The sequence below is a fragment of the Leptonychotes weddellii genome, chromosome 6 (assembly GCF_054177405.1).
Source record: "Leptonychotes weddellii isolate Sample4059 chromosome 6, ASM5417740v2, whole genome shotgun sequence".
Classification (NCBI taxonomy): domain Eukaryota; kingdom Metazoa; phylum Chordata; class Mammalia; order Carnivora; family Phocidae; genus Leptonychotes; species Leptonychotes weddellii.
Window position 1 is genome coordinate 53,889,103 of NC_138374.1, and position 25,531 is coordinate 53,914,633.

The 25,531-nt window shown below is 33.7% G+C and overlaps 1 protein-coding gene across 2 annotated transcripts in view; it reads left to right on the plus strand.

The window, feature by feature from the left end:
• The window catches only part of CTNNA3 (catenin alpha 3), a 1,573,809-nt gene that overhangs the window by 1,414,741 nt on the left and 133,537 nt on the right, over positions 1-25,531 (plus strand). For both annotated transcript variants that reach the window (XM_081824173.1, XM_081824174.1), the window contains one exon: positions 11,153-11,334. In XM_081824173.1, coding sequence (XP_081680299.1) covers positions 11,153-11,334 — 182 coding nt within the window. The remainder of the gene's footprint in view (positions 1-11,152; positions 11,335-25,531) is intronic.

Consider the following 25,531-nt stretch of genomic DNA (forward strand, 5'->3'; position numbering starts at 1 on the left):
TCCGTACGTGTTTAACTTGTCCAATGCAGTTTTTTATTGACACCCCTGATGGGTTAAAAAAAAAAAGTCATGAACTTTTAGATTTTGTGACTTGCTGTTGTCTTCAATGTGGGAGCAATGCCCTCTCTAATTTTCTACATCATCAGATGAAAACCAGATAAATTATGATTTTGAGTTATTTTCATTCCTGCTTTGTAAAGTTCCTGTGTTACCCCCTAAACACTTTCACAAAATTTTCCATACACAAATATTATGTATGTGGATGATTTGTAAAGAGTTCAAAATGTTGAGTCACTACAATAGAGTGACTAGAAGTTTAGTCTCAACTGAAAGCAACGGATCAGGGAGGGCAAAAATGCAGAGCAGATACGAGGTCTATGGGAATATAAGCCCTTAGAAATTTATAGAGCTCTTGCAGGAGGGAATTTGGTATTCTCAAGGATGTATGATAAGGAGTTTTACTCAATTTTATTTAAATTTCAAAATATGAAAATTTGTTAACTGTGGGTCTTAGATCACAAATGAATAGAAACACAGACAATTACCTGGTAATACACAAAAAAATATTTGTGGATTTAGTGGAAATAATATTTGTGGAAACATATATTTATGTATATATGTGTATATATATGTATATACACACACATATAGATATAGATATAGATATATTTACTTTTTAAAAGACCTAGCAAGTGATAGATAGGGTATATATTATACAAAATTATAACTCTTTACTTTAGGGATTACGTAATCCGTACTCAATTAACAATAATCTAATGAGAATAGTTTTTTCAATCTTCTTTGCCATGTATATGTGATGACAGTTATTATCAGTGTATTGATGTAGATTACCAGTCATGGTACTATATTAAATCATAATAATGTAGGTTTATATATGTAAACATAAGACAAGCAAATATCATGAATATTTGAAATTCTATACCACATTCCTCAGATTATTTTATAAAGAAAAATATTGTTAAAAAGATAGAATGAAATGTTCAAATCCACATAAACTATTGTAAGGGAAATCTATTGTTTATATTCAGTTATACATAAAATGCATGTATAAATTTTATAAAATTATATTTATTACAAAATTAAAATTAAGAAGAAACTAAACAAAGAAACAGTAGAGATGCAGAATTATTTTTCAAATTATACCTATTTTAGTGGTATACTATTCATATACCTTGTCAAGATTTTATCTTTAACAAAATATTTTAATTAGTTATAAATGAACACTAAATGTCAAACCATCAAAGATATATGAAAATCATATTAAGTAAGACAGTTGACTTCCTAGAACTCTTACAGAACAACTTATTTTGGACCAAAATACACGTTTTTGAACTTAAAAATAATTACTGGAATTGGTTTTCAAATTGTATCCCATGCATGCTAACTTACCAATCAAAATGTAATAACTCTAACTTGATATTTTCTGCACTGGGAAATTTTAAGCTCCTTGAGAGCAGGAACAGTGCCATGTAACTCCACAATGCAGTAGAAGATCAGTAAATGCTGAATGATGATGTTTTAGGTGATTCATCGTCTATATTATGACCAAACACTATTGTACTATGTTGTAATACAGTGATAGGATGGAGGTGTTGCAATGTGAGCCAGGAAGCTTATTCATAAACTGAAAGGCCCCCAATTATCTGGGCTTTCTGTCTCCTTCTTGATAGATTTTCTTTTCCTTCCTTGGGGTCAGACTAGCCCATCTTTTGTCTACTTCCAGTTTACTGTAAACAGAGGTGTGGAATTCAGGTAACCAAACCTATATTGTATGCAAAGTAAAAATGACTAGGCACTGAGTCACATCCTAAGGGTACTCTTGCGAGTAAAATGAATGGGCTTCTAGTGCTTGTTTCTCACAGCCTTTACAATATTTTCTTATTGAATTGTTTCTTTGTTTTACATAGCTATGTAGTTTTGAAACATGAGGATTTCTGTATTGTTATTCTTGGCAGCACCATAAGATAAAAGTATTTTACAAACCTGGAATGATAATCTAAAGAAAACACAATGCAATTGAATTTAGATTCATTTAGTCCTTGTAACATTTAAGTTAAAAAAAAAAAAGCAAATATACAGGACTATTTAAATCAGAATACTCATAAGCTTGCTAAAAGTATGTTCTTTCCTTTGAGATTGTCTGTTTAGGAAGACAACTTATAATACCCCACCTGCTTTGGTGAGAAAGAAACCAGAGGAAAGATTTTAAAGGCTTGGTGTTAAACCTATAGCTAACATGTATATTGCAAGAAATACATGGCCATGCTAGGGTCACATCCATCAAAATGATTGGGATATTCATGTCAGGTTCTTGATACCTATTCCCACCAGCACCACTTTTTTGAGGCTCCATGCAGATCAACACCTATAAGTTAACAACTTTTCTTTTTAGAGAAAGGCTTATGCCACATTATCTGTATTTCAATTATAACCATACACATGAAGATCTTGAATGAAGTAGTTTCCTATGGCCTTCAGCCACACTTATCTATGTGAAGATTACTTTTGCAGGTCATGAAGCTCATTCATTGTTCTGGTTTTTACCGGTAAAATTTGCCTGGACTACTTTATCTCTTAGTCCCAAAGAATCCAGCATTGAACCTTCAGATATATCTAAGGAGAAGCAGAAGCATCCCTGGTCAGGGATGTGGCAGATAGAATGGCATTTTGGGATAAGAGAGTAGACTGTACGGCCTCTTAAATCTCTAATGCCTCCACAAAACTAGAGCATAGAAAATATTTGGTTTCTCATTGTTTTTTGTTTTGAAAAAATTAAATACACAGAAAAACTTAAGCGTACCAGTACAGCATACACCCATATTCCCATGACCTAGATATAGCAGTTAAAAAAAAATATATATATATATATATATTTATTTATTTGAGAGAGAGTGGGGTAGGGGAGGGAGAGAATCTTCAAGCTGACTCCCCACTGAGTGCAGAGAACAAGGCGTGGGGCTTGATCCCACAACCCATGAGATCATGACCTGAGCTGAAACCAAGGGTCAGATGCTTAACCGACAGAGCGACTCAGGCACCTCCTAGACTTAGCAGTTTTAACATACTGCCAGAGCCATATTTGCATATTTTCTGAACTACTTCAAAGTAATTTGCAACATCTGAAGAAAATTAACAATCACTTCCTAATGTTGTCTAATACCCAGTTTATATTCAAATTTCTCCAGTTGGCTCCCAAAAGAGCATTAATGTTTTCCTAGAACAAGGACACACATTTGGTTCACAAATAAATATTGCTATTTTTTTTTAAATTAGAAATAACCCTAGTGCTAAAAACTGCCTTGCAAATGAAACCATAAATAGGGAGATATGATGAGGAAAAAAAGAAAAGAAAAGAAAACATTGGGGAAGGTTTCATTTATAGGAGGCAGACGTGTGTTCCCTATCGGCCTGATTTCCATGGTTGTTAATGGAGGATATTGATAATATCTACCTTAACTAGTATTATGTAATTAGGATAACTTTTCAAAAGTATTTAGCAAAGTGATTGGCACAGCAGAAGCATAAATAAATGTTAATCGTCCCTATTCTTATTATCTTTAGAACACGATCAATTAAGTAAGTCTGATAATATAATAGTTAATTGTTTTGACCCAGCCCCCAAAGTCTATACAGTTTTATAATAAAATGAGATAGTTTTACACCTAAGGGATCTGTTAGTGTAACTCAGGAGGTTTCAAGAATGTTATTTTTGACAGATGAGGAAACTGAGAGCTTTTTAAAGCTAATACATTTGTAAATTCAATTTCAAGAACTATGCATAAAAATGTAAAAATGTATATCAGTCCTGAAAGCAAAGTCCAATTCCAGTCCCTAAAAATCATTTTAAAATATGATGGGAGACTTTTCTTAATGAATTCTCAGGAATATGTTTGAAATCACAATTTAGTACGCTGAAAATACCAATGCATAAACCTTTATCATCAATTTGTTCTCCAAATTTTAATGAAGTTGAATTTCTGCCAGCAGTACTTCAGGTTTTCTAAACTCCAGCAAAATGTTATACTAGTTCTATTTCTTTTTTTTTTATTATGTTATGTTAATCACCATACATTACATCATTAGTTTTTGATGTAGTGTTCCATGATTCATTGTTTGCGTATAACACCCAGTGCTCCATGCAGTAGTATGTGCCCTCTTTAATACCCATTCACCGGGCTAACATATTAAAACACACACATTTCGGGCGCCTGGGTGGCTCAGTTGGTTAAGCGACTGCCTTCGGCTCAGGTCATGATCCTGGAGTCCCGGGATCGAGTCCCGCATCGGGCTCCCTGCTCAGCGGGGGGTCTGCTTCTCCCTCTGACCCTCCTCCCTCTCATGCTCTCTGTCTCTCATTCTCTCTCTCGCAAATAAATAAAATCTTAAAAAAAAAACAACACACACACATTTCCCAAATGCCTTTGGGCTTATTAAAACACACACACACAAATGCACATAAATGCTACTATTAAGTTTGATAAACTCTGTAGGTAAGAATGACAACACATGGATTTAAAGACCAAATCTGCCACTAACCAGCCGGATAACATTTTTCAAGTCATTTCTCTTTCCTGGGATTCAGTTTCCTTTTCTGCAAAATAAGCAGTTTGGATGCTGGAACTTCTGAGAATAAGAGAATTATAATGACTCTATATTTCTATATGGTTTGTTGCTTATGGCATATATTTACTCAATATAATTTACTTGATTCCTGCCTAAGCTCTGTGAGGTAGCTAGGTGAATATTTTTAACTGTCCTTCCCCACAATATTGTGGAAGTTTGGGAGGCCAAATGAAGGCATATATATACATCAATCATAAGTACCACTTACTAAGTCCCTACTATATTCCAGGTATCATTACTTACAGACATAATTGTAATTGTCAGAAAATCTATAATAAGTTTATCAACATTTTAACATGTGATAAAATTGGGGTTGAGGATGGTTAATTTACTTGCTACAAAGCTAGTGCTTGGCAGAGTGGGAACTTTGACAGAGGCCTCTGTGACAGTTTTTTTTTGCATTTTTCCTATTATAACACCTTCTTTCTTTTCTCTTTGTCTTTTCTAAGAGATAATGAAAATCATGGAAAGTGTTTAAGAAATAACATAAGCATATTAATATTTTAAGTAGTAGTAATGAGCATAATGAAATAAAAAGCAGATGCAAAGAAGGTAAGATCGATTGTGCTTTTAATACAGTCATAGAGAAATCATGAGGACCCAAGTTTGAGAGTGGACAGGAAAAATGTACAGGAGAAAGTAATTTCTACCTTTAGAGACAGAAGCTTGAAAAGTGTGTAAATGTAGATGACAAAGAAAATGTAAGACCAATGCTATAAAATTTTAATCCCACAAGCCTATTCTTTATCTCGCTCCTATTTCTATTACCAACTATAAACATTTATCATATATATGTCCTACTTTCAGGAAACTTACATTCTAGGGGAAGGAGACCAATTAAACACAAATAAACATATATGTAGGTATGTATATTAGGGAGAGAGAGACCACTATTATTCTGAAAGGTGATTCTGCTTTCAAAGACCTTTCTTCTAGTAAGATAAGATATACATATTCACAAATAATTAGACTATAAGAGAGAATTATATGAATATCTTGAAGGGAGAACTGATAACATGTTCTGAAATTTTTAAAAGAATAATTATATACAGCTGGAGAAAAAGGAGGATGGACTATACAGATTTGGCTTGAAAATAGAATTAAGTTTGGGCCAACAAAGATGGGGAGAGGAAAGATGAGTAAAATCACTAATGCGTAATATCTCAAGATATTTACCTGCAACAGCAAATAGTTTAGTTTAGCTTGAGGGCACAGTGTATGAGAGGAAGTAAGATAAAATGACATTGAAACGCAGTTAGGGGCAAAGGTAATGGTGATCCCTGAGACCCAGTAATCTTACTCCTCGATATATACTCAGGAAAAGTGCACCAATATGTCCACCAAAAGAAAAATACAAGAATATCAACAGCAAAAAATGGAATATTTCCCAAAAGTTCATTAATAGAAACACATGAATAGATGGTGTACATTTGCACAGTGGAATTATTGTGTGTAGAGCAAGGAGAATAAGCATACTCTAACTCCATGCATCATGATAGATGTATTTCAAATACATATTCGACATAAAAGCCAGATACAAGAATACATATACCATCATTTCATTTTTATAAAGTTCAAAACAGGAAAATCTATAGTTTTTGAAATCAAGAAAGTGACCATATTTTAGAGATAGTGACTAGAATAGGTCCCAGGGAGGCTTCGGGAGAAACCTTTGGTTTCTCGATTTGGGTGCTAAGTACAAGGATGCACTCAGTTTGTGAAAATAGTTCCAGATGCACATTTATGACTTGGGCATTTTTCTATATGAATTTTCTACTTTAGTGAAAGAAATTAAAAGATGGTATTTGAGGAATTAATATTCTTTATTCAGTAAGGTGACAATAGAAGCTGTTGTTTTTAGCTGAAGAATCACACAATTCTATTAAAATCAGAAAGATTGGATCAAGTGGTAAGACAAAAGAATTGAAAATGAAAGAGAAAATTGACCCGAACTTGTATAGTAGTACTGGGAAAACAGACAAGGAGACAGAAGTGATAAAAGTACTGGAGATGAAATGGACCAACTTTCTGTCTGCCTAACAGAATCAGATACATGAAGAAAGGGAAAATTTTTTTAAAAGAGATTCAGGACTGGGTGGCAGGCAGTTCTACTGAGACACACAAAAATCAAGAGGGTAAAGGATTTGGCAAATGTTGGCCAACTACAGTCAAATCTGGTCCATCAACTATTTTTGTACAACCCATGAGCTAAGAATGGTTTTTACATTTTTAAGTGGTTGAAAAAAAATCAGAATAGGTGTAATCAGAATAATACTTAAGACACATGAAAATTATGTGAAATTGAAATTTCAATGTCCATACAAAATTTTTTGGAATACAACCACACTCCTTTGTTTGCATGGTGTCTATGGATGCTCTCATATTACAAGAGCAGCAGAATTGAGTATTGTCGTAGAGTGCTATGGTATGGCCTGCAAAGCAGAAATTATTTACTACCTTGCCCTTTACAAAAATTTCTGCCAACCCCTGCTTTAGAGCTAAAATTATAAATTATATATATATGTCATATTATATATAAGTGTGTGTGTAGATATTAAGATAGATAGATAGATGATAGATAGATAGACAGATAGATAGATAGATGATAGATAGATGATAGATAGATACTTGAAAATGCCTAATATGGTAATGGGCGAATACAACGTTTGTTGAAAAAGGAGAATAACATTAGAAATAGAATTCTGAGGATCACTGTACAGAGTGAAGAACTGAGTCTGTTATTGTAAGTCACCAGCTAGCATTTTAAAAAAACTAAAGAAAATAAAAAGTCCTTCATACACATTCATTCGTTTGATCTCTAAGACAACCTGTGAGGTGAATATCATCGTCTCTAGTTTACAGATAAGGAAACAGATTCTAGAATATATGTGGCTATACTTCAGAGAATAATTGCATTCAAGAGTAGAAGGTGACCGAAGTACCATTGAGTAGAATGGGAATATTTTGGTATATTGTGGGCAATATTGCTCATGTTTGTTGACATAGTAATAGGACAAAAATTCTAGAGCCAGAATTTCTAAGTTTCCATACTGGCTCTACCACTTACTACACTATAATCTTGAGTTCATAACTTAACCTTTGGCACATTCAGTTTCATAATATACTAAAATTAGGATAATAGTATATTTACCTCATAGGGCTGCGATGAAGAGTGAAGTTAAATATATGTAAGGTGCCTGGAAGAGTGTCTGGCATATCTAAATGTTAGCTATTTTTGTCTTTGGCAAAAGATTCCAAGAATCAGTTGACACACAATATAATCTCATTTGGTTGGCAGAATTCAAAAAGCCTTTGATAGCTATTTATATCACAGTTGTACTCTATAGATTTGAGCAGGAATGGAGAAATACCGCCAGCCCGCAATAACATCAGAAATCCCACTTATCTCATTTGTGTTAAGCTTTGTTTCTTTGCTTATCCTGCACACAATTAGCCAATAAGGAATTTTTGCTCAGAATTCCGAAATAGGAAGTGTTCTCTTAAGTCTTATTTTGAAATGTTCATAGTGATTCCAATTGATTAATAGCATATAATAAATCATTCACAGAAGCACTAAAAATCTTCAGGAAAGGCATCAGTCAGTCATTTAATCCTTTTATGATGTTGTTGTTCCTCCTGTGGGAGAGTCAGAATTCACTAGAACTTTCGATTTTATTGATTATTGCCCAACTTTTGGCCCTTATCCTATCAGAAGTAAACATCTGGTGATTATAATTCACCATGTGAGTTGAGATGTTATTAAGGAAATCGAGTGCAACCGATGAGACTCCTGTGAGTGACAGGGTTAACCTCAGTGCTATGAAATAATCCACTCTGGTCCCTGCATGGCAGCTGGGTAGCTGCTGCAATTACTGTCATTTTATGTCTGGAGAAACTTAGACAAGAGGGTTAAGGGCTTTCTTAAGGTCATATTGGAAATCAGTGGGATTCCAAGGAACAGAACTTAGAATACACTTAACCAGATCACCTCTTGAATAGTTTTAACTTTTTTTTTTTTAATGAGGATGGTGAATAATTTTCCATAATATACCAATGTACATTTCAATATTATTTATTAGATCCTGATTCATGGATTTATTACCCCTGAGACAAAGACCGTAAAAAGAGGTCCCAGTTGAATCTCCCTACATCTATTATTATTTGAAAGTTTAAACACTTTTTTTAATTGAAAATGGAAAGAATGGTAATGACCAGTAGTCAAGATGGAGAAAATTCATTTCGATTTTTGAGCTGCCTTAATGGGTTAGTAGCTTATAATTTACTTAATGTGCTTGCATGCTATTGATTTCAGACATAAGTGAGCTGTGTCTTCATTTATGTGCCTTGCTATATGCCAGCAGCAGTAAAAGTTGCTTTTCTTTTAGTAGGCCACATTGCCTGGGAAAGGAAATTACAAATGATTCAGATTCCAAGGAAGAGACACCTCTATAGCTCATCAATTAAAAGCTCATTCTCACAGCTTAATTTAATTCCTCAAATAAAATAATGCAAAAAATAAAAATTTTAAGTGCTAGATATGGGAATTTATTTTGACAATTTTCTTACTGAATAGGAAATAGCTATCATTTATTGAACATTCACTGTATGTCAAACATTATGCTAAGGAATTTAGTGGAAGCTTCAACTTGGAAAGCCTCATTGTTTATTTTCATGACTAGGTTAGAACTGAACCATGGATAATTAATGCTGAGATTTCACAGACACCAAGTTATTTTAGACCCTGAGTTAGTCTTATATAAATAGATAATAAATGACAGATACTTGATATTGGTTTTTTAATTTTCATTTTTTGTTGGATTTTCCATTGAACATTTTTGTAATTCCTTCGTTCATATATTTAAGCTTTTTTGCTCTTGTACACTATTGATTCAATAAAGTGTATTTCAACTATTTGAGCCTTTTGTCCAGAATATTTCAAAGCTTTTTTCCTTATTTCCCAGTATATGGATGTCCTAGGGACTAGTATCTGGAAATATATAGGCATTGTAGGTATCACATATTTGGTATGAATAATCTAATAAGTAAAATTTACTTAAATGATTTATCATTTTAACTACTTCCTCTGAGGCCCATGTACTCATTCTATTAGAACGTATGTGGATTTTTTTGGAGAATATGATTGCACAGGCTGTTACATGAAATTTTATGGCCTTGATATTATCAAATCACTTTTTTTTTTACTTCAAGATTCTTCATTTGACAAAAACTTATAAGTCCCAGGTGCTAATGCTGTGAATATGGTGGTTTAGATGGTTTTCTACCCTTCCCACATTTCAAATTGCAAGTGGAAGACGCAAGTTGCATCCTGTTCAAAATTTGACATATCCAGGGCGCCTGGGTGGCTCAGTTGGTTAAGCGACTGCCTTCGGCTCAGGTCATGATCCTGGAGTCCCTGGATCGAGTCCCGCATCGGGCTCCCTGCTCAGCGAGGAGCCTGCTTCTCCCTCTAACCCTCCCCGCTCTCATGTACTCTCTCTCTCTCTCATTCTCACTCTTTCAAATAAATAAATAAATCTTTAAAAAAAAAAAAAATTGACATATCCAAAGAATAATACTAAGCCAACCCAGCAAGTTAACTGTGCATGGGAGAAGAGTACCTCAAAACTCAGGATGCTAATTAGTGAGGACTTGCCTTAATAAACCCTGCCCATAACATTTTTACTCTTCCCTCAAAATAGTTTGCATACACATACACACTTGAATGTGTTTATATGTACAGAATACCCATATACATCCTTATGATTTATTTTATTTTATTTTTTAAGATTTTATTTGTTTATTTGACAGAGAGAGAGAGCACAAGCAGGGGGAGCAGCAGGCAGAGGGAGAAGCGGGCTCCCTGCCGAGCAGGGAGCCCGATGCAGGGCTCGATCCCAGGACCGACTGAGCCACCCAGGCGCCCCTACATCCTTATGATTTTAAAATGTGCTTATCTAATACATATGATTTATAAATGTATACTATCATTGTTTACCAATATATATTCAGTGTTTGTGTAAGGATCTGTCTGACTGTATATACATACATGGATAAATCAACATTATAATGTCAATAGACATTTCCAGATAGTTTTGTTATACTTCTACTTTTTGAAGCATATTATTGGTACCATTAAATAAGGTATATGCTTTTCTAATATATGAGATGCATTATATTAAGCCTGAATTAATTTAAAATTGTATTGCATTAGAAATTTGAGAAGTCTCACATTTATATTAAGGAGTAGAATTAAGTATATCAGATACTAAATTATACATTGTTATTCTCAAATTTAACATTATAGTTCTAGAGAAAACATTTATAATTTAATAGATTTTTCATAGGAAAAATTAAGCCTAGAAAGTTTTGATTATATGGTTTTAAAAAACCATGACATGTCTCTGTTTTTAAATGAACAAGTTTAAGAATATCCTGTAATGACCACTTCTTCCTAAAATGCTTTTTGACATAGTGGAATGATTATAAATCTACTTATCACATGTTTTAGGCTAAAATGACTCAATTGCCTGAGGCAGAAAAGGAAAAGATTGCTGAGCAAGTTGCTGATTTCAAGAAAGTAAAGAGTAAACTGGATGCTGAGATTGAGATATGGGATGATACCAGCAATGATATCATTGTTCTGGCCAAGAAGATGTGTATGATTATGATGGAGATGACAGACTTCACAAGGTAATTATGTGCAAAATGATGCATAACATTTATAATGGGTAGAAACATTTGTCACAGTTATGAAACCTAAGTTTCTCTAAGTAGCAGATGCTAAAAACTAAATGGTGGGAGAAACACAAATAATATAGAATTAGAAAGTTGTAGGTGTGTAGTTCTAGAGGTTTTGGTAAATAAATATGGCAAAGTTTCTCATAAATGGCCAAAAAATGATTTTAGGAATCTCCTTTATACCCTGTCACCTTAGGAATCTTTTCTGTTTCATATTAGCATATTATTTTACAAAGAAATTGATAAGTCAAATTATGATTTCGGTTGGAACTATCTGAATACTTGATTTCCATAGCTACATAATTTTAATTGTAATGATTTATGTGTCATCAAGGTTCATATCTTTTGCTACTGAGCTCTCAACCAAATATATTTTGAATCACAGTGACTTAATGATATACATGAAAGAATCATACATTATGTGTAAATTCCAGAAACAATAAAATGTTTATTACAGCTTCAAAATATTATCTTATAGAGCTAGCCAAAGAGCAGTACAATAATATAGTTCTTGCCCTACCAGTTACTAAAATATACAAAACTACAATAATTAAGGTAATTTAGTGTTGGTGTAATTTTAAAAGACACAGAGCAGAAGAATACTCTGAAGCAGACCTGGTAGACTTAGAAAAACATTCATTTATATCACCATACATTATACACAAATATAAATTTTAGGTCGAGTAATAAATGTAACTTTAAAATCATAACAAGTGGAAAAATGTACACAAATCTTTTCTTTATATTAAGATTGAGAAAGGCTTTCTAAGCATTGGAGAAAAAGGAAGAACTTATAAAAAAGGATTATTAAAGTGAACTACATTAAAAATTAAGTTCTGTAGATCAATAGAATATCCTAAACAATATCAAAATGTAAATGGATAATTGGGTAAACATTTGTAATAAAAAATAACAAAAACATGATGTCATTTATATGTAAAGAATACCTAAAGACATTATGAAGAATAAAAAAACAAATATCCTAGAATGGACAAAAGACATGAGCAGATAATTCATCAATTTCTTCCCATAAAACTATGACCCATAAATCTGTGAATAATATTAAACCTAAAATAATTTAAAATAAAGTAACTTTTAAATTTATAAAATCGGACAAACTTTTAAGATAGGTTTGTTATAGGAAGGTATCGTGATGAATGTTCATTGCAGCATCATTCCCAATAGCCAAGATATAGAAACAGTGTTGGTGTTCCTCAAAAGAAGAATGAATAAAGAAAATGTTGTGTGTATATATATATATATGTATATATATGATGGAATATTTTTTATGTGGAATCTTTTTTTTTTTTTTTTGGCTGGGTGATAGACATTGGGGAGGGTATGTGCTATGGTGAGAGCTGTGAATTGTGTAAGACTGATGAATCACAGACCTGTACCTCTGAAACAAATTTTATGTGGAATCTTAAAAAGAAATCAAAATCATAGAAACAGAGTAGAATGGTGGGGAATGAGGGGTAGAGGAAATGGGGAGATGTTGGTCAAAGAGCACACACTTTCAGTTATAAAATGAATAAGCTTTGAGTATCTAATATATAGTATGGTGACTATTGTTAATACTGTATTGTATATTTGAAATTGGCTGAGAGTAAATCTTAAGCATTCTCATGCACACACACAAAAAAGATAACTATGTAAACTGATGGATGTATTAATTCACTTGATTGTGGTAATCATTTCATGATATAAAAATATATCAAATCCCCACCCTGTACACTTTAAATATATTACAGTTGTATTTTTCAATTATGCCTCAATAAAGCTGGGGGGAAAAAGAAGATAATCAAAACAATTCAGCTGATGAGACCCTATGTCTAAAAAAACAAATACAAAACAGAAAAATAAAACTGTAATGCAACACACCAAATTGAAATAAATTTCAAAAAATACCATATGATGCAGTAATTTCACTACTGGGTATTTACCCAAAGAAAATGAAAACACTAATTCAAAAAGATATATGTACCCCAGTGTTTATTGCAGCATTATTTACAATAGCCAAGATAGGAGACAACTCAAGTGTCTATTCATAGATGAATGGATAAGAAGATGTGGTATATATGCACAATGGAAAATTGCACAGCTATAAAAAAAAAGAATAAGATCTTGCCATTTTCAACAACATGGATGGACCTAGATGGTATTTATGCTAAGTAAAATAGATTGAGAAAGACAAGATACCATATGATTTTACTCATATGTGGAATCTAAAAACCAAAACAAATAAAGAAACAAAAAGCAAAATCAGACTTATAAATACATAGAACAAACTGATGGTTGCTGGTAGAAAGGGAGTGGAGAGATGGGCAAAATGGGTGAAGGGGAGTGCGAGATACAGGCTTCCAGTTACGGAATGAATAAGTCATGGGAATGAAAGGCACAGCATAGGAGATACAGTCAATGGTATTGTAATAGTGTTGTATGGTAATGGATGGTAGCTAAGTGAGCATAGAGAAATGTATAGAGAAGTTCAGTTACCATGCTGTATGCCTGAAGCTAATTTTGTGCCAACTATATTCAAATAATAAAAAGTTGGAGATGTTTATTTTTAAAATCCTGACTCAAAATCAAAAACTAAGGAATGAAAAAAATAAAAAAAGAGATGAGGAATGTAACAAGCTCATCAAAATTGAAGAATAAAAAATTTCAAAAATGACAAATTATAAATCCAAAGGAAAATAGATTCAAATAAAAATTCCATAAGGAGCTTTGAAAACAAGCAGGAGATTAACTAAGAGACAGTGATGAGATAAAAATAAAGAAAGAAGAAAAGAGAAAAAAAGACCTTGAAAGAGAGAGGAGGCAAAGAGGCTCCAGTATACATATCCTCGGACCCTTTGGAGAATAATTTAAGAAATAATAAAACAACCAATATTTAAAAGTATAAATAAAAAATATTTTCATATGTAAGACTAAACTTAAATTTATGTATTGAAAGGTGTTACCATATACTGAGGAATTTCACCCAGACAACAATAAACATACACATATTTTCCTCATATATAAAAATATTAATATATTATACATATTATAAATAACACCCACTATGTGTATGTATACATACACATATATATGAAAGGGAGAAGAGAGAGCAAAGTGAAACTAACTAAATTGTAACAATTTATGAAAAGCAATCCTTACCTCCACAAAGGAGAAGCAGGTATTTTAACCTTGTATGATTTCATTTCTTGTGATTATCTCCATACCTCTAAGCAATATACTTTCTTCTCTAAGATATAATTTATTGGCTTTTCCTACAAATGAGAATTTAGATAACTTATAAGACTGTTCATCTTCTTTTCTCCCTCTCCTTTCCTTAGTTTGATGAATTTATATATTTTCATTGTTTATATTTATAGTCCTTGATAATATTATTTTATTCATAACTGTTTTTTTGTTATTATGTGTAAGTTATATCTCAACTTCCAACTATGTATGATGAAGAGATTCCTACTTTCACTCTTCTGCCTCCAACTGCTCCGTTCTGTATCTCATTCATAACCCAATTTCTTTCCACTACATCTTTTATATTAAGATAGGCAATATTTACATTCTTTTCAACAATTAAATCCCCCATGCTTATGTTATAGGTTGATTCTGAAAATAAGGATTAATAAATAATATTTTATTATGGCACTGATACAATTAACCTCGATAGGAAACATGCATGAAAGAAACATTTCCTGTAAAAAATTGAATTATAGTTTAGACATGGTTTAAAGTGTCCATAGATTTATATGGAAAACAGCACATTATGGAAAGAAATCTAAACTAAGAGCTGTTTTAATATCAGCTGATAAGTAGGGCAATGAGAAGTCTCTTAATTCTGTAATGTAAATATTTGGATATATATATATATATTTATAGGCAGAATGTGGAACTAGAAGGATAAACAATGAAGGACAAAGCCACGAGAAGCAAAATTCCAAGAAGTGGGCAGAGGAAATAGAATTCCATAAAAACAGAGCACTCAAGTGATTATAAGAACATTTGTAACATGAGAAGAAAGATTCTGGGCCATAGTTAAGGGAGTTTCAGTGAATGATCAATGAGTTGTTTTATTTGAGGAAATTTTAGTTAAAATGATGATTGAAGGGGCACCTGCGTGGCTCAGTTGGTTAAGCGTTTGCCTTTGATTCAGGTCATGATCCCAGGGTCCTGGATCAGCCCCATGGGCGGGGGGGCTCCCTGCTCAGAGGGGAGTCTGCTTCTCCCTCTCCCTCTCCCCCCCACATCATGCTCTCTCTCTCTCTCACACAAATAAAATCTTTAAAAAAAATGAAGATTGAAAAGATAGTGTAATTTTGGCAGTTCTCAATTTGTGGGTACTTTTGTTTGAGTAGCTTCACTAAATGGCGAAAGAGAAAAACAGTCGTTAAAAGAGGTAGATGGGAGACTAGCTGATAAGAAAATAAAAATAACATAGTATCTTAAAGGAAGCACAGTCAAGACAGATTTTGAAATATCTGAAGGGAGAGAGGAAATGGGAAGGGATAGAATGAAATTGTAGAAGGGGAATAAAAAGCTATAGCCAAAAAATGAGATAAAGAAGTAGAGCATAAACACTGAGAAATAGGGAAACAAACAAACAAACAAAAATGATATGAAGGTAAGTCTTCATGATTTTAAATGGCTGTTCCTTCTTGTCTTAGCTAGAATGTTCCATCATAAAATCCTTTCTTGGTCATCCAGTGTAGCCTTCCTCCCCAACCCGTCTCTCTATATTACAAGATCCTGTTAACTTTCTTTTTAGCAGTTACCACATACTGGATTATCTAGCCCATTTATTTATATATTCCCTGCCTCTATATCCCTAACAGACTATAAAATGTATGAAAGTATGAAATTTGACTTTATTGTTTTATATCCAGAACTTATAACAACCTAAACAGTATATGTATACAAAGTAGCTATATATACTATAGTATGTGTACATATATGTATATATGACAGTATATAATATATACTGGTTGAATGAACTAGGAAAATTTAAAAAATAGTTTAAAGTAATAAAAAGAAACAAAAAGAATTGCAACTTGAATTCAGAAGAAACCAAGAATAAACAAACAAAAACCCAAACAATAACAATGGAGTAAACATAAGTTTAAGCTCTAGAAATACACTTTTTTTATTTTTTAATTTATTTTTTTTAAATTAAAGTATAATTAACATACAGTATTATATTAGTTTCAGGTGTACAATATAATGATTCAACAATTCTGTGCATTACTCGGTGCAGTAAGTCTACTCTTAATCCTCTTCACCTATTTTACCCATTCCTCCACCCTCTGGTAATTCTCTATAGTTTATTTTCTATATTTAAGAGTCAGTGTTTTTGTTTGTCTCTTTTTTATTTTGTTCATTTATTTTGTCTCTTAAATTCCACATATACATGAAATCATATGCTATTTGTCTTTCTCTGACTGACTTATTTCACTTAGCATTATACGCTCTAAATCCTCCATGTTGTTGCAATGGCAAGATTTCATTTTTTATGGCAGAGTAATATTCCATTGCATATGTATGTGTATATATACCACATTTTTATCTACTCATCTATGGATGGACATGGGTTGCCTCCATATCTAGCTATTGTAAATAATGCTACAGTAAACATCACGGTGTATATTACCTTTTCCAATTAATGTTTTTGTTTTCTTTGGGCAAATACTCAATAATGAAATTACTGTATCATATGGAAATTCTATTTTTAATTTTTTTAAGATTTATGAGAGAGAGAGTGGGGGGGAGGGGCAGAGGGAGAGAATCCTCAAACAGACTCCCCACTGAGCACAGAGCCTATTGCCTGGCTCAATCCCAAGACCCATGAAATCATGACCTGAGGTGAAACCCAGAGTTGCACACCTGACTGACTGAGCCACCCAGGTGACCCTCTATTTTTAATTTTTTGAGGAACCTCCATACTGTTTTCCACAGTGTGTTCACCAGCTTGCATTCCCACCAATGGTGCATGAGGCTTCCTTTTTCTCCACCGCCTTGCTAAAACACTTGTTGTTTCTTGTGTTTTTTATTTTAGCCATTCTGACAGGGAAACCCACTCTTTTTATTTCTTCCTTAACCCTTACATAGATCTTAAATGTTGAACACTAAAGATTTTAATTTCTAATGCCCATGTGGCATTTAGAGGAAACATATAGTCAGGGGAGCTAGAAGTGAGATCCTTGTAAAAGCCAGGAGCTGTGCCTCTAAAAGGAAATTAGAAGTAATTCATGGACCAGTTTGAAGGAGTAGCAAGAAAGATTTGTTTCCTTGGAGTCTGAGTCAATAAAGGTCATCTTTAAGAAATAGAGACCCCAAGCATATGACCTATTAAACCGATGGATTTCGAATTACATATTCAGAAATTCTATCTCTAAAGTAAAGAATTAAGATGCAAGAAACAGTGATGAGCAAAGAAATCAGAAAACCTGTTGGTATATTCAAATAAGCTTTGGCAGAAAAACAACAATGACAATAGAAAAGACTATTTGAAATGACCACCCTGCACAGGGACTATGTAATTGGTGGAGATCAGAGTTAAATGGTCTACTTTTGTATTCAGGGAGAATTGAGAACATTAACATTAGTATAATTAACATTATGCTTTGCTACCTAAAGAATGCATATAATGTCTTTTTAAATTTCTGAGGAAGCTCTGAAACAAATTAACATATCAGTAGATGAAAGTAATGCAGAGAGGTTAGAAATTAGAAAATGAGAATAAAATTAGAAAAAAATGGGGAGTGCATATAAAAAACTATAAACATGTTAGAATCATAATAGATATATCAGTATTTGTAATATGTAAATGTAGTAAGCTTAGTAGTTAAAAAAAGTGAGTACAACAATACCATAAGTACAGATGTCAAAAAAAATCAATCATATTTATTTATTTATTTACTTACTTACTTACTTATTGAGATTTTACTTATTCATTTTAGAGAGAGAGAAAGAGAGTGGGGGGAGGAGCAGAGGTAGAGGGACAAGCAGACTCTGCATTGAATGTGGAGACCAATGTGTGGCTCAATCTCATGACCCTGAGATCATGACCTGAGCTGAAATCAAGAGTCAGACATTCAACTGACTGAGCCACCCACATGCCTCTATCATTTTTACATACAGGCCTATAGGAATCTTTTTTCAAGCAACCATGGAAAGGAGGAGGAAACCTCTCTAAAAGAGGAAGGAAATGTGATGAGCACTAAATAATATGCTCATCACATAATTCGATGTTTCAGGTGTACATTACTAGATTGTACACATGAAACTAATATAACACTATATTTTTTTAAATATATATATTTTTTAAATTTGAGAGAGAGAGAGAGAATGCATGCACCCAAGAGCAGGTGCACCTGAGTGGGGGGAGGGGAAGAAAGAGGGGGAGAGGGGCAAGCAGACTCCTTGGAGCACAGACCTGGGGCTCAATCTCAGGACCCTGAGATCATGACATGAGCTGAAACCAAGAGTCCTATGCTTAACCTACTGAGCCACCCAGGTGCCCCTATAATAGTGTATGTTAACTGCACTGAAATTCATATTTTAAAAAATGAAAATAAAAACTAAAAAATAACAGAGGAAGGAAATATATGAATAAATAGAGGGAATTTTATGAAGTAAATGCCTAAGGACTTCTATTTGTGGGGCAATGTCAACTGTGGAATATAAGGAAGTATAAAAAGGCAAACGTAGAATGAGAGCTTGGATAAAGACACAAAAAGCGATCTGGATTATAAAAGGTAGTCAACTAAGAAGATCACTCATTAATTCATTTATGGTTCATCACCCAGTTTGAAACCTAAAATATTCATTAGGAACAGAGTGAATAGATTTTCCCTTCACGTGTTCTGAATAAACTAGAAAATTGGATTTATCTGAATTCCTAGGATGGAAAGGAATTTGCAGCAGGGTTCAAGGGGATGAGAGAATTGAGTGCTGTGAATTGTGTAAGACTGTTGAATCACAGACCTGTACCTCTGAAACAAATAATACATTATATGTTAAAAAAAAAAAAGAGTAGGAAGGGAAAAATGAAGGGGGGGAATCAGAGGGGGAGACGAACCATGAGAGACTATGGACTCTGAGAAACAAACTGAGGGTTCCAGAGGGGAGGGGGGTGGGGGAATGAGTTAGCCTGGTGGTGGGTATTTAAGAGGTCACGTACTGAATGGAGCACTGGGTGTTATACGCAATGAATCATGGAACACTACATCAAAAACTAATGATGTAATGTATGGTGATTAACATAACATAATAATAATAATAAAAAAAGAAACTATTAGAAAAGTCATATTGGAACAACTGACTGGGTCTAGACTGTTAAAGGAGGGGAATGAGGTCAAGAAATAAAACAAAAAGTGTAAAGGTAAGGATATGTCACCAACAAGTGATGAAAATACAGACTTCAGTACAGTTTTTCCTGCTCTGCATCTATTTCCTCCCAAAGCTACATACTTTGAATCAACTTAGAAAAGAATGTTGAATATGTCTTTGGAAAGGATGCTGAGTGACTTTGAGGGTTTTGTAATCTGTAGCTGGGGTGTTAGAAGAGGATTCACAACTCCACAGAGTGGTAACTCATTGGAAAATAGACACATTTCATGTTTTGCAAAAGCTAAACAGCCCAGCTTTCTCACAATCTATAGGTGTCCCTGCCAAAGGCATCCACAGAACAGGAATAATATGTGCTCAAATTGCAGTAAAAGAAGAGTATCAAAATTGAATGTTGGACTCTGATAATCTTTTGCACTTGAATTGAATCCAGATTCAGTTTTATTTCAGTTCATATAGACTGTGATAAATCTCCAATTGTTTTAAAATGGATACAATCCTGTTTTTCACTCCTTTTTTATTCCCAGTTCTAAGAGTTTTTTTTTTTCAGACATTACAATGTTTTTCTGAGCCTTAAATTTAGCAGTTTTATATATAGGCTGTTCCTTAGTTCCACCCACATCACATTTCTTTTGCTGCAGTTTTAGCTTCTTTATAATGGGACCTGTGAGGATGGGGGTCATATTTGGCAGGGCAGTGTTTATCAACATGCAGTCGCTATTTGGTAGTTGGTACACTCTTTGTCCCACACACAGAGTTTAAATGGTCATATATTTTTAAAAATAATAAAAATATATATACATTCTCTTTTCTAAAGTGTCACTAAATATTCTAATTTTCCTCAACTACTATTTTATTATCAATAAGAGGCATAATAATAGTAAACTTTGATGAATGCTTACTGTGTACTTCACTATGATAAATATATGTTTTCTCATTTTTATATTCAGTAGTTTTGTTATTACATTCTCCATTTTATTATTAAAGAAACTGAGATTCACAGAGGTCAGCTAGGTTGCTCAAGGATACACAAATGAAATTGAATTTGAATTGAAGTCAGTCCAACTTCAGAATCTGTGTACCTACTCATTGTTTTGCAAGTCTTTACCCACATGCTAAACACAGAACAAGACCCAGTCCTTTCCTCATGGGGATAACAGACCAATTGGAAATAACAATTGTGTGATGCATTTTATGCTTCTAACTGTAAATTGTTAGGATTTCAGAAGATGGGAGTTATCACTGGGGAATAGAGTAAGCAGAGAACAAAAGTATGAGCAGGTGAAGTTTGTATTAGAATTTCAATGAAATACGGGGATTAGATTGTGGAAGGAGATGATATAAGTGAGAAAACCCACAAAGGTGGAGGATAGAAGGTGGGAATGAGTCAGATCCATCTGGGGGGCTCTAAGAAAACTATATAGATCCAACTTGAAGTTAAGATAAGCATGAAAAAAGTGATAGATTATAAAAAGGCCTTAGAAAATAGACAGGGGTTTTTGTTGTTGTTGTTTTAAGAAGTGGGAAATGGGGAACTATTCAAGAATTGGGATCATGATGGTAGCATGACAGAAGGAAAAGAAATCTAATATATGTAAGAAGAATGACGCACTTTTGGATGTCACTAGCAGAGACACGACCCGTGGGGGTCTAACCATCACTGGGAGACCCATATAATTAGATAGGCTTTGGAAATTCTAGTAAAGGCTAATAGGAACTTGGTAAATTGCTAGAAAGTACTGTACTAGGAAATCGAAAAAATATTCCTGTAAAACCTGATATAGCCATTTATGAGCCTTGGCACAAGACTTTCGGCACACAGACCATTTAGTACTTCTTCCACCCTTAACCGAAGACATGGAGATTTTACTCTGGTTGTCTGTGAACAGTTAAAAATAGAATGAAGCCTCTCTGTCACTACCATTGTGATGCATTCATTCCAGAGCAGAAAAGTCAGGTTTTAGTTTTTTAAACATGATTTCTCCTTGATAAAAGATCATCCACATAGTCACACAATGTATGTTACATTATTACAATGAGCCTATGGAATCTTCTAAAACTCAGCATCCCTTTTCTTCAGAATCTGGTACATTCTAGAATTAGACTTAAGGACTTAAGACTTGCTAGAGGGAAGTAAGTCTTTCCCCTTGTACTGATTAGTTTCCCAGGGAAGCATCTTTGAAACTCCTTCCTAGAAAGTAAGTGTTCTGGGGGCAGAGGTGCAGAGGGGTAGAAGGGCTGGAGGTCTCTCCATTTACTGTTAAGTATTCACACATTCACTCAATACCCTTGTCGTCAGTAAAAGGTACTCCATCCCAAAGTTAGTCTAAAGACCTCCAATGAAAGACTGTTTATTTTATGCTTTCCAGAGAATTAATCTCTAGACTTTTCTGGAGGTAAGGGAGAAGCCGATGTTCAGTGGTGTGGAGTATGTGAGGGGACCAAACTGCCTTTTTCAGTTCCTCCCTTTATCTCAAATTCCAGTCATGCATGAATCTTTCTGTTTAAATCAGTTTAGTCCTTGGTTTTCCCACTGCTGGTTTGGACTCTGGCTTTCTCAGGTTGACTATATTATTTATCATGTGGCATCTGTTTTCTAGTTTCCTAATAGTTCTTGCTGTTGTCTCTTTCCTGTTCTGTTCTTTCCATCCTAGAATGTTTAGATCTTTAAAAGAAAAAAAAAAATAATGCATCTGTAGTTTTAGTGGGACTTGGAGAAGGACAAAAATTATATACATGTGACAATCTGTCATCTTAACCCAGAAACCCACTGGGATTTATTAGGGTTGTGAAAGTTTTCTCTTTATGATATTTTAGAGTTCAGATTATTTATTAATGTTTTCTTCATAAATTGTGGCCTCTTTTCCTTTTCTCATCTCAGGTAAATTCTGTCCAACCAGTATCTTGGCTGAACTAAAGAGTTCCTACATTTCATGGTTTATGTAACTCTTGAGAACATCTAATTTTTTTTTCATCATCTGAACAGGAGACAGGCTCTAGGTAAAACTCTAGATATTTAATCGTACCTTGTATGATCACTTAGGATGTATTTTTGAACGATTGCTGAAAAATTATGAGGAAAAATATGAAAAATGATAACTCTCCTTTAATAAGAAATAAAAACCATCATATTCATCTTTGTCAAAATATTATGATTTCTAAGAGTGTATCAACTTTAATGTCAGTATTTTTTAATGTCAGTATTAATAAAGTTAAAAAATTGAAAATACCTAGATAAAAGTAATACTTTTTGTATATAATATTATTTTTTTAAGAGTGAGAGAGAGTGTGCAAGGGGGGAGGGGTAGAGGGAGAGGGAGAGAGAGAGAGAGAGAATCTTAAGCAGGCTCTATCCCCAGCATGAGCCGGAAGCGGGACTGGATCTCATGACCTGAGCTGAAATCAAGAGTTGGACATTTAACCAAGTGAGACACAGAGGTACCCCTAAGCACTATTATTTTCAAAACTATTTATTCAGAAATATACCAGGAGCTATATCTATCCTCATCAACTGTGTATTTTAAGGCACAATATGATGTCAATTTTTATCTTTAAAAATGTATTATTTTGACAAAATTTGTAGGCTTTTGTAAAATTTCTGTTGGTTCATTTATGGAACATCTACTGAATATCAGGCACTGTTCTTGGTATTAAGGATATACCAATACCTACAGTGGAGGATTTTGAACTAGAGTAGCATAAGATAAAATGGGAGAAGAGGCGAGGAGAATAAGAAGATGGGCAGCAAAGCAGAAAGGTGAAATAAAAAGATCTAAAAGAATGATAATAGGTGGGAGTAGACATGGTGGCAGCAGAAATTCAGCTCTGAGAGACCAGAATCTTGCCAGGAGTTGAGATATAAATAGGGAAAGTAAAGATTTGAGAGTTTTTCTCACCTGGGCTACTTATGCCCGAGCATATGAGAGACTATCACAGATGTTGAGTGAAGATCTCTATTGGGCTGTTGACCAGAAAACAGAAAGATGGGATGGCCTTTCATTATCAGAGAGTCTCCATTTTTAGTTGCATTCTAATGGCCCAATTCTATGTTTATGAGAATGATGTCATGAAGAAAACTTTGGAGAGAAAAGGCTGCAAAAAATGTGTTTATTTGTATGTCAAATCATGTATGCTGTTATCCTTTATCAAAGTGAGGCTGTTTTTTCCTGATACTTCCCTCTAAAATTTTGAAGACTGACATTTATCAATAAGAAAAAAAAGAACTGTTTATAAACACTAACAGCATATTTTGATGATTTATAAATTTAGATAACCTATTGGTTAATAGATACCATTTTTCTGGTAATCGGTCAATCTTCCCAGGCCAGATGTGGATAATCACATGGTTAATCAAATGCCTCTGAAATATTGCAATTTGAAAATTTTCAATTAGTGTTATAAGCCCAAATATATGTATGATAAGCACGGGAAAAATACAACTTTTTATTTCATTTTAATTAGTTACCCAAGATGAATACTACATGCTGCATTTTCCAAAAGGGTTGGAACTAACTTATCTTGTGTACATAATACCACAACCAGCAATTCTTCTGATTTTATATTTCTATAATATTCCTAGGATATTCTCAGAATTTTGACCCAGCCCACTAGCTAAGCCTACCTGTCTACAAATAGGCCAGTTTTCTTAAGGCATTTTGCCACTTTACCCATTTTAAGCATGACCTGTTGCACTCAGGAGTTAACCTAAAACACAGAGGAGTGTGTGGATCCAAACAGCACTGAGGCACGGAGCCTTCAGCTTTCCTTATATCCAGGATATCCTAAGTAATGACTGGGCAATGGGAGGAGGTACTTTGAAAACCATCCAACCGAAGGGAAAACTAGAGTATAACAAAGGAGCTACCATCACTTGCTTTTGGCAGAAACTCAAAGGCAGGCAGAGAAGACAGAAACCTTTAAAATGGAAATAAAAACAACACCCCACCCCCCAAAAAAACTTTAGGTTTCTCTGATTGGAGATTGTTGACGTAAGAAAGAGGCAGGCAGGCTAACTAGAAGGAGGGCATCATATGTTATTGGTTTGGGGAACATATTTTGCTTTCTCTTGATTGTTACTGAATTTAAAGTGAGGCAAATATAGATAGACCGGCTGTCATTGTCAAAGACTTGACCATTCTTGGTCAGTTGTTATAGAGCCTGTGGTTTGGTTTCCTGACCTACTTGCTGCAGTTTGTGGGTCAAAGTTCTATTGTCATTATCATATTTATGCCCATTGTCCATTTGTATGTTAAGTCTCTCAGAAATTTAACTACTAATAATTTCTTTGGGATGGTGATATATAGATAATTGTATAAACAATATTGAATTAATTTTATATTTAAAAACAAAATATTTATTTTTATAGAAATAAAAAGCCATCTGTGATAATCTTTATCCTAAACCAATGGTCCAATGAGTTTAAAAGTAACTGGTTTTAAGTTTTAATCATAGGAAACAAACTGAGGATTGCTGAAGGGAGAGCAATGGAGGGATGGGGTAATTGGGTGACGGACATTAAGGAGGGCATGTGATGTAATGAGCACTGGGTGTTATATAAGACTGATGAATAACAGACCTCTACCTCTGAAACCAATAATACATTATATGTTAATTAATTGAATTTAAATTAAAAAACACTAAGTACAATTTAATGGTGACAAATAAAAAATCATATTTGTGATGTTTAAAAAAATACTAAGTACAAAAAATAAAAAAATAAAAATAAAAGTAACTGGTTAAAAAAAAAAAAAGGGGAGGGGGGGCGGAGCAAGATGGCGGAGGAGTAGGAGACCTGGATTTC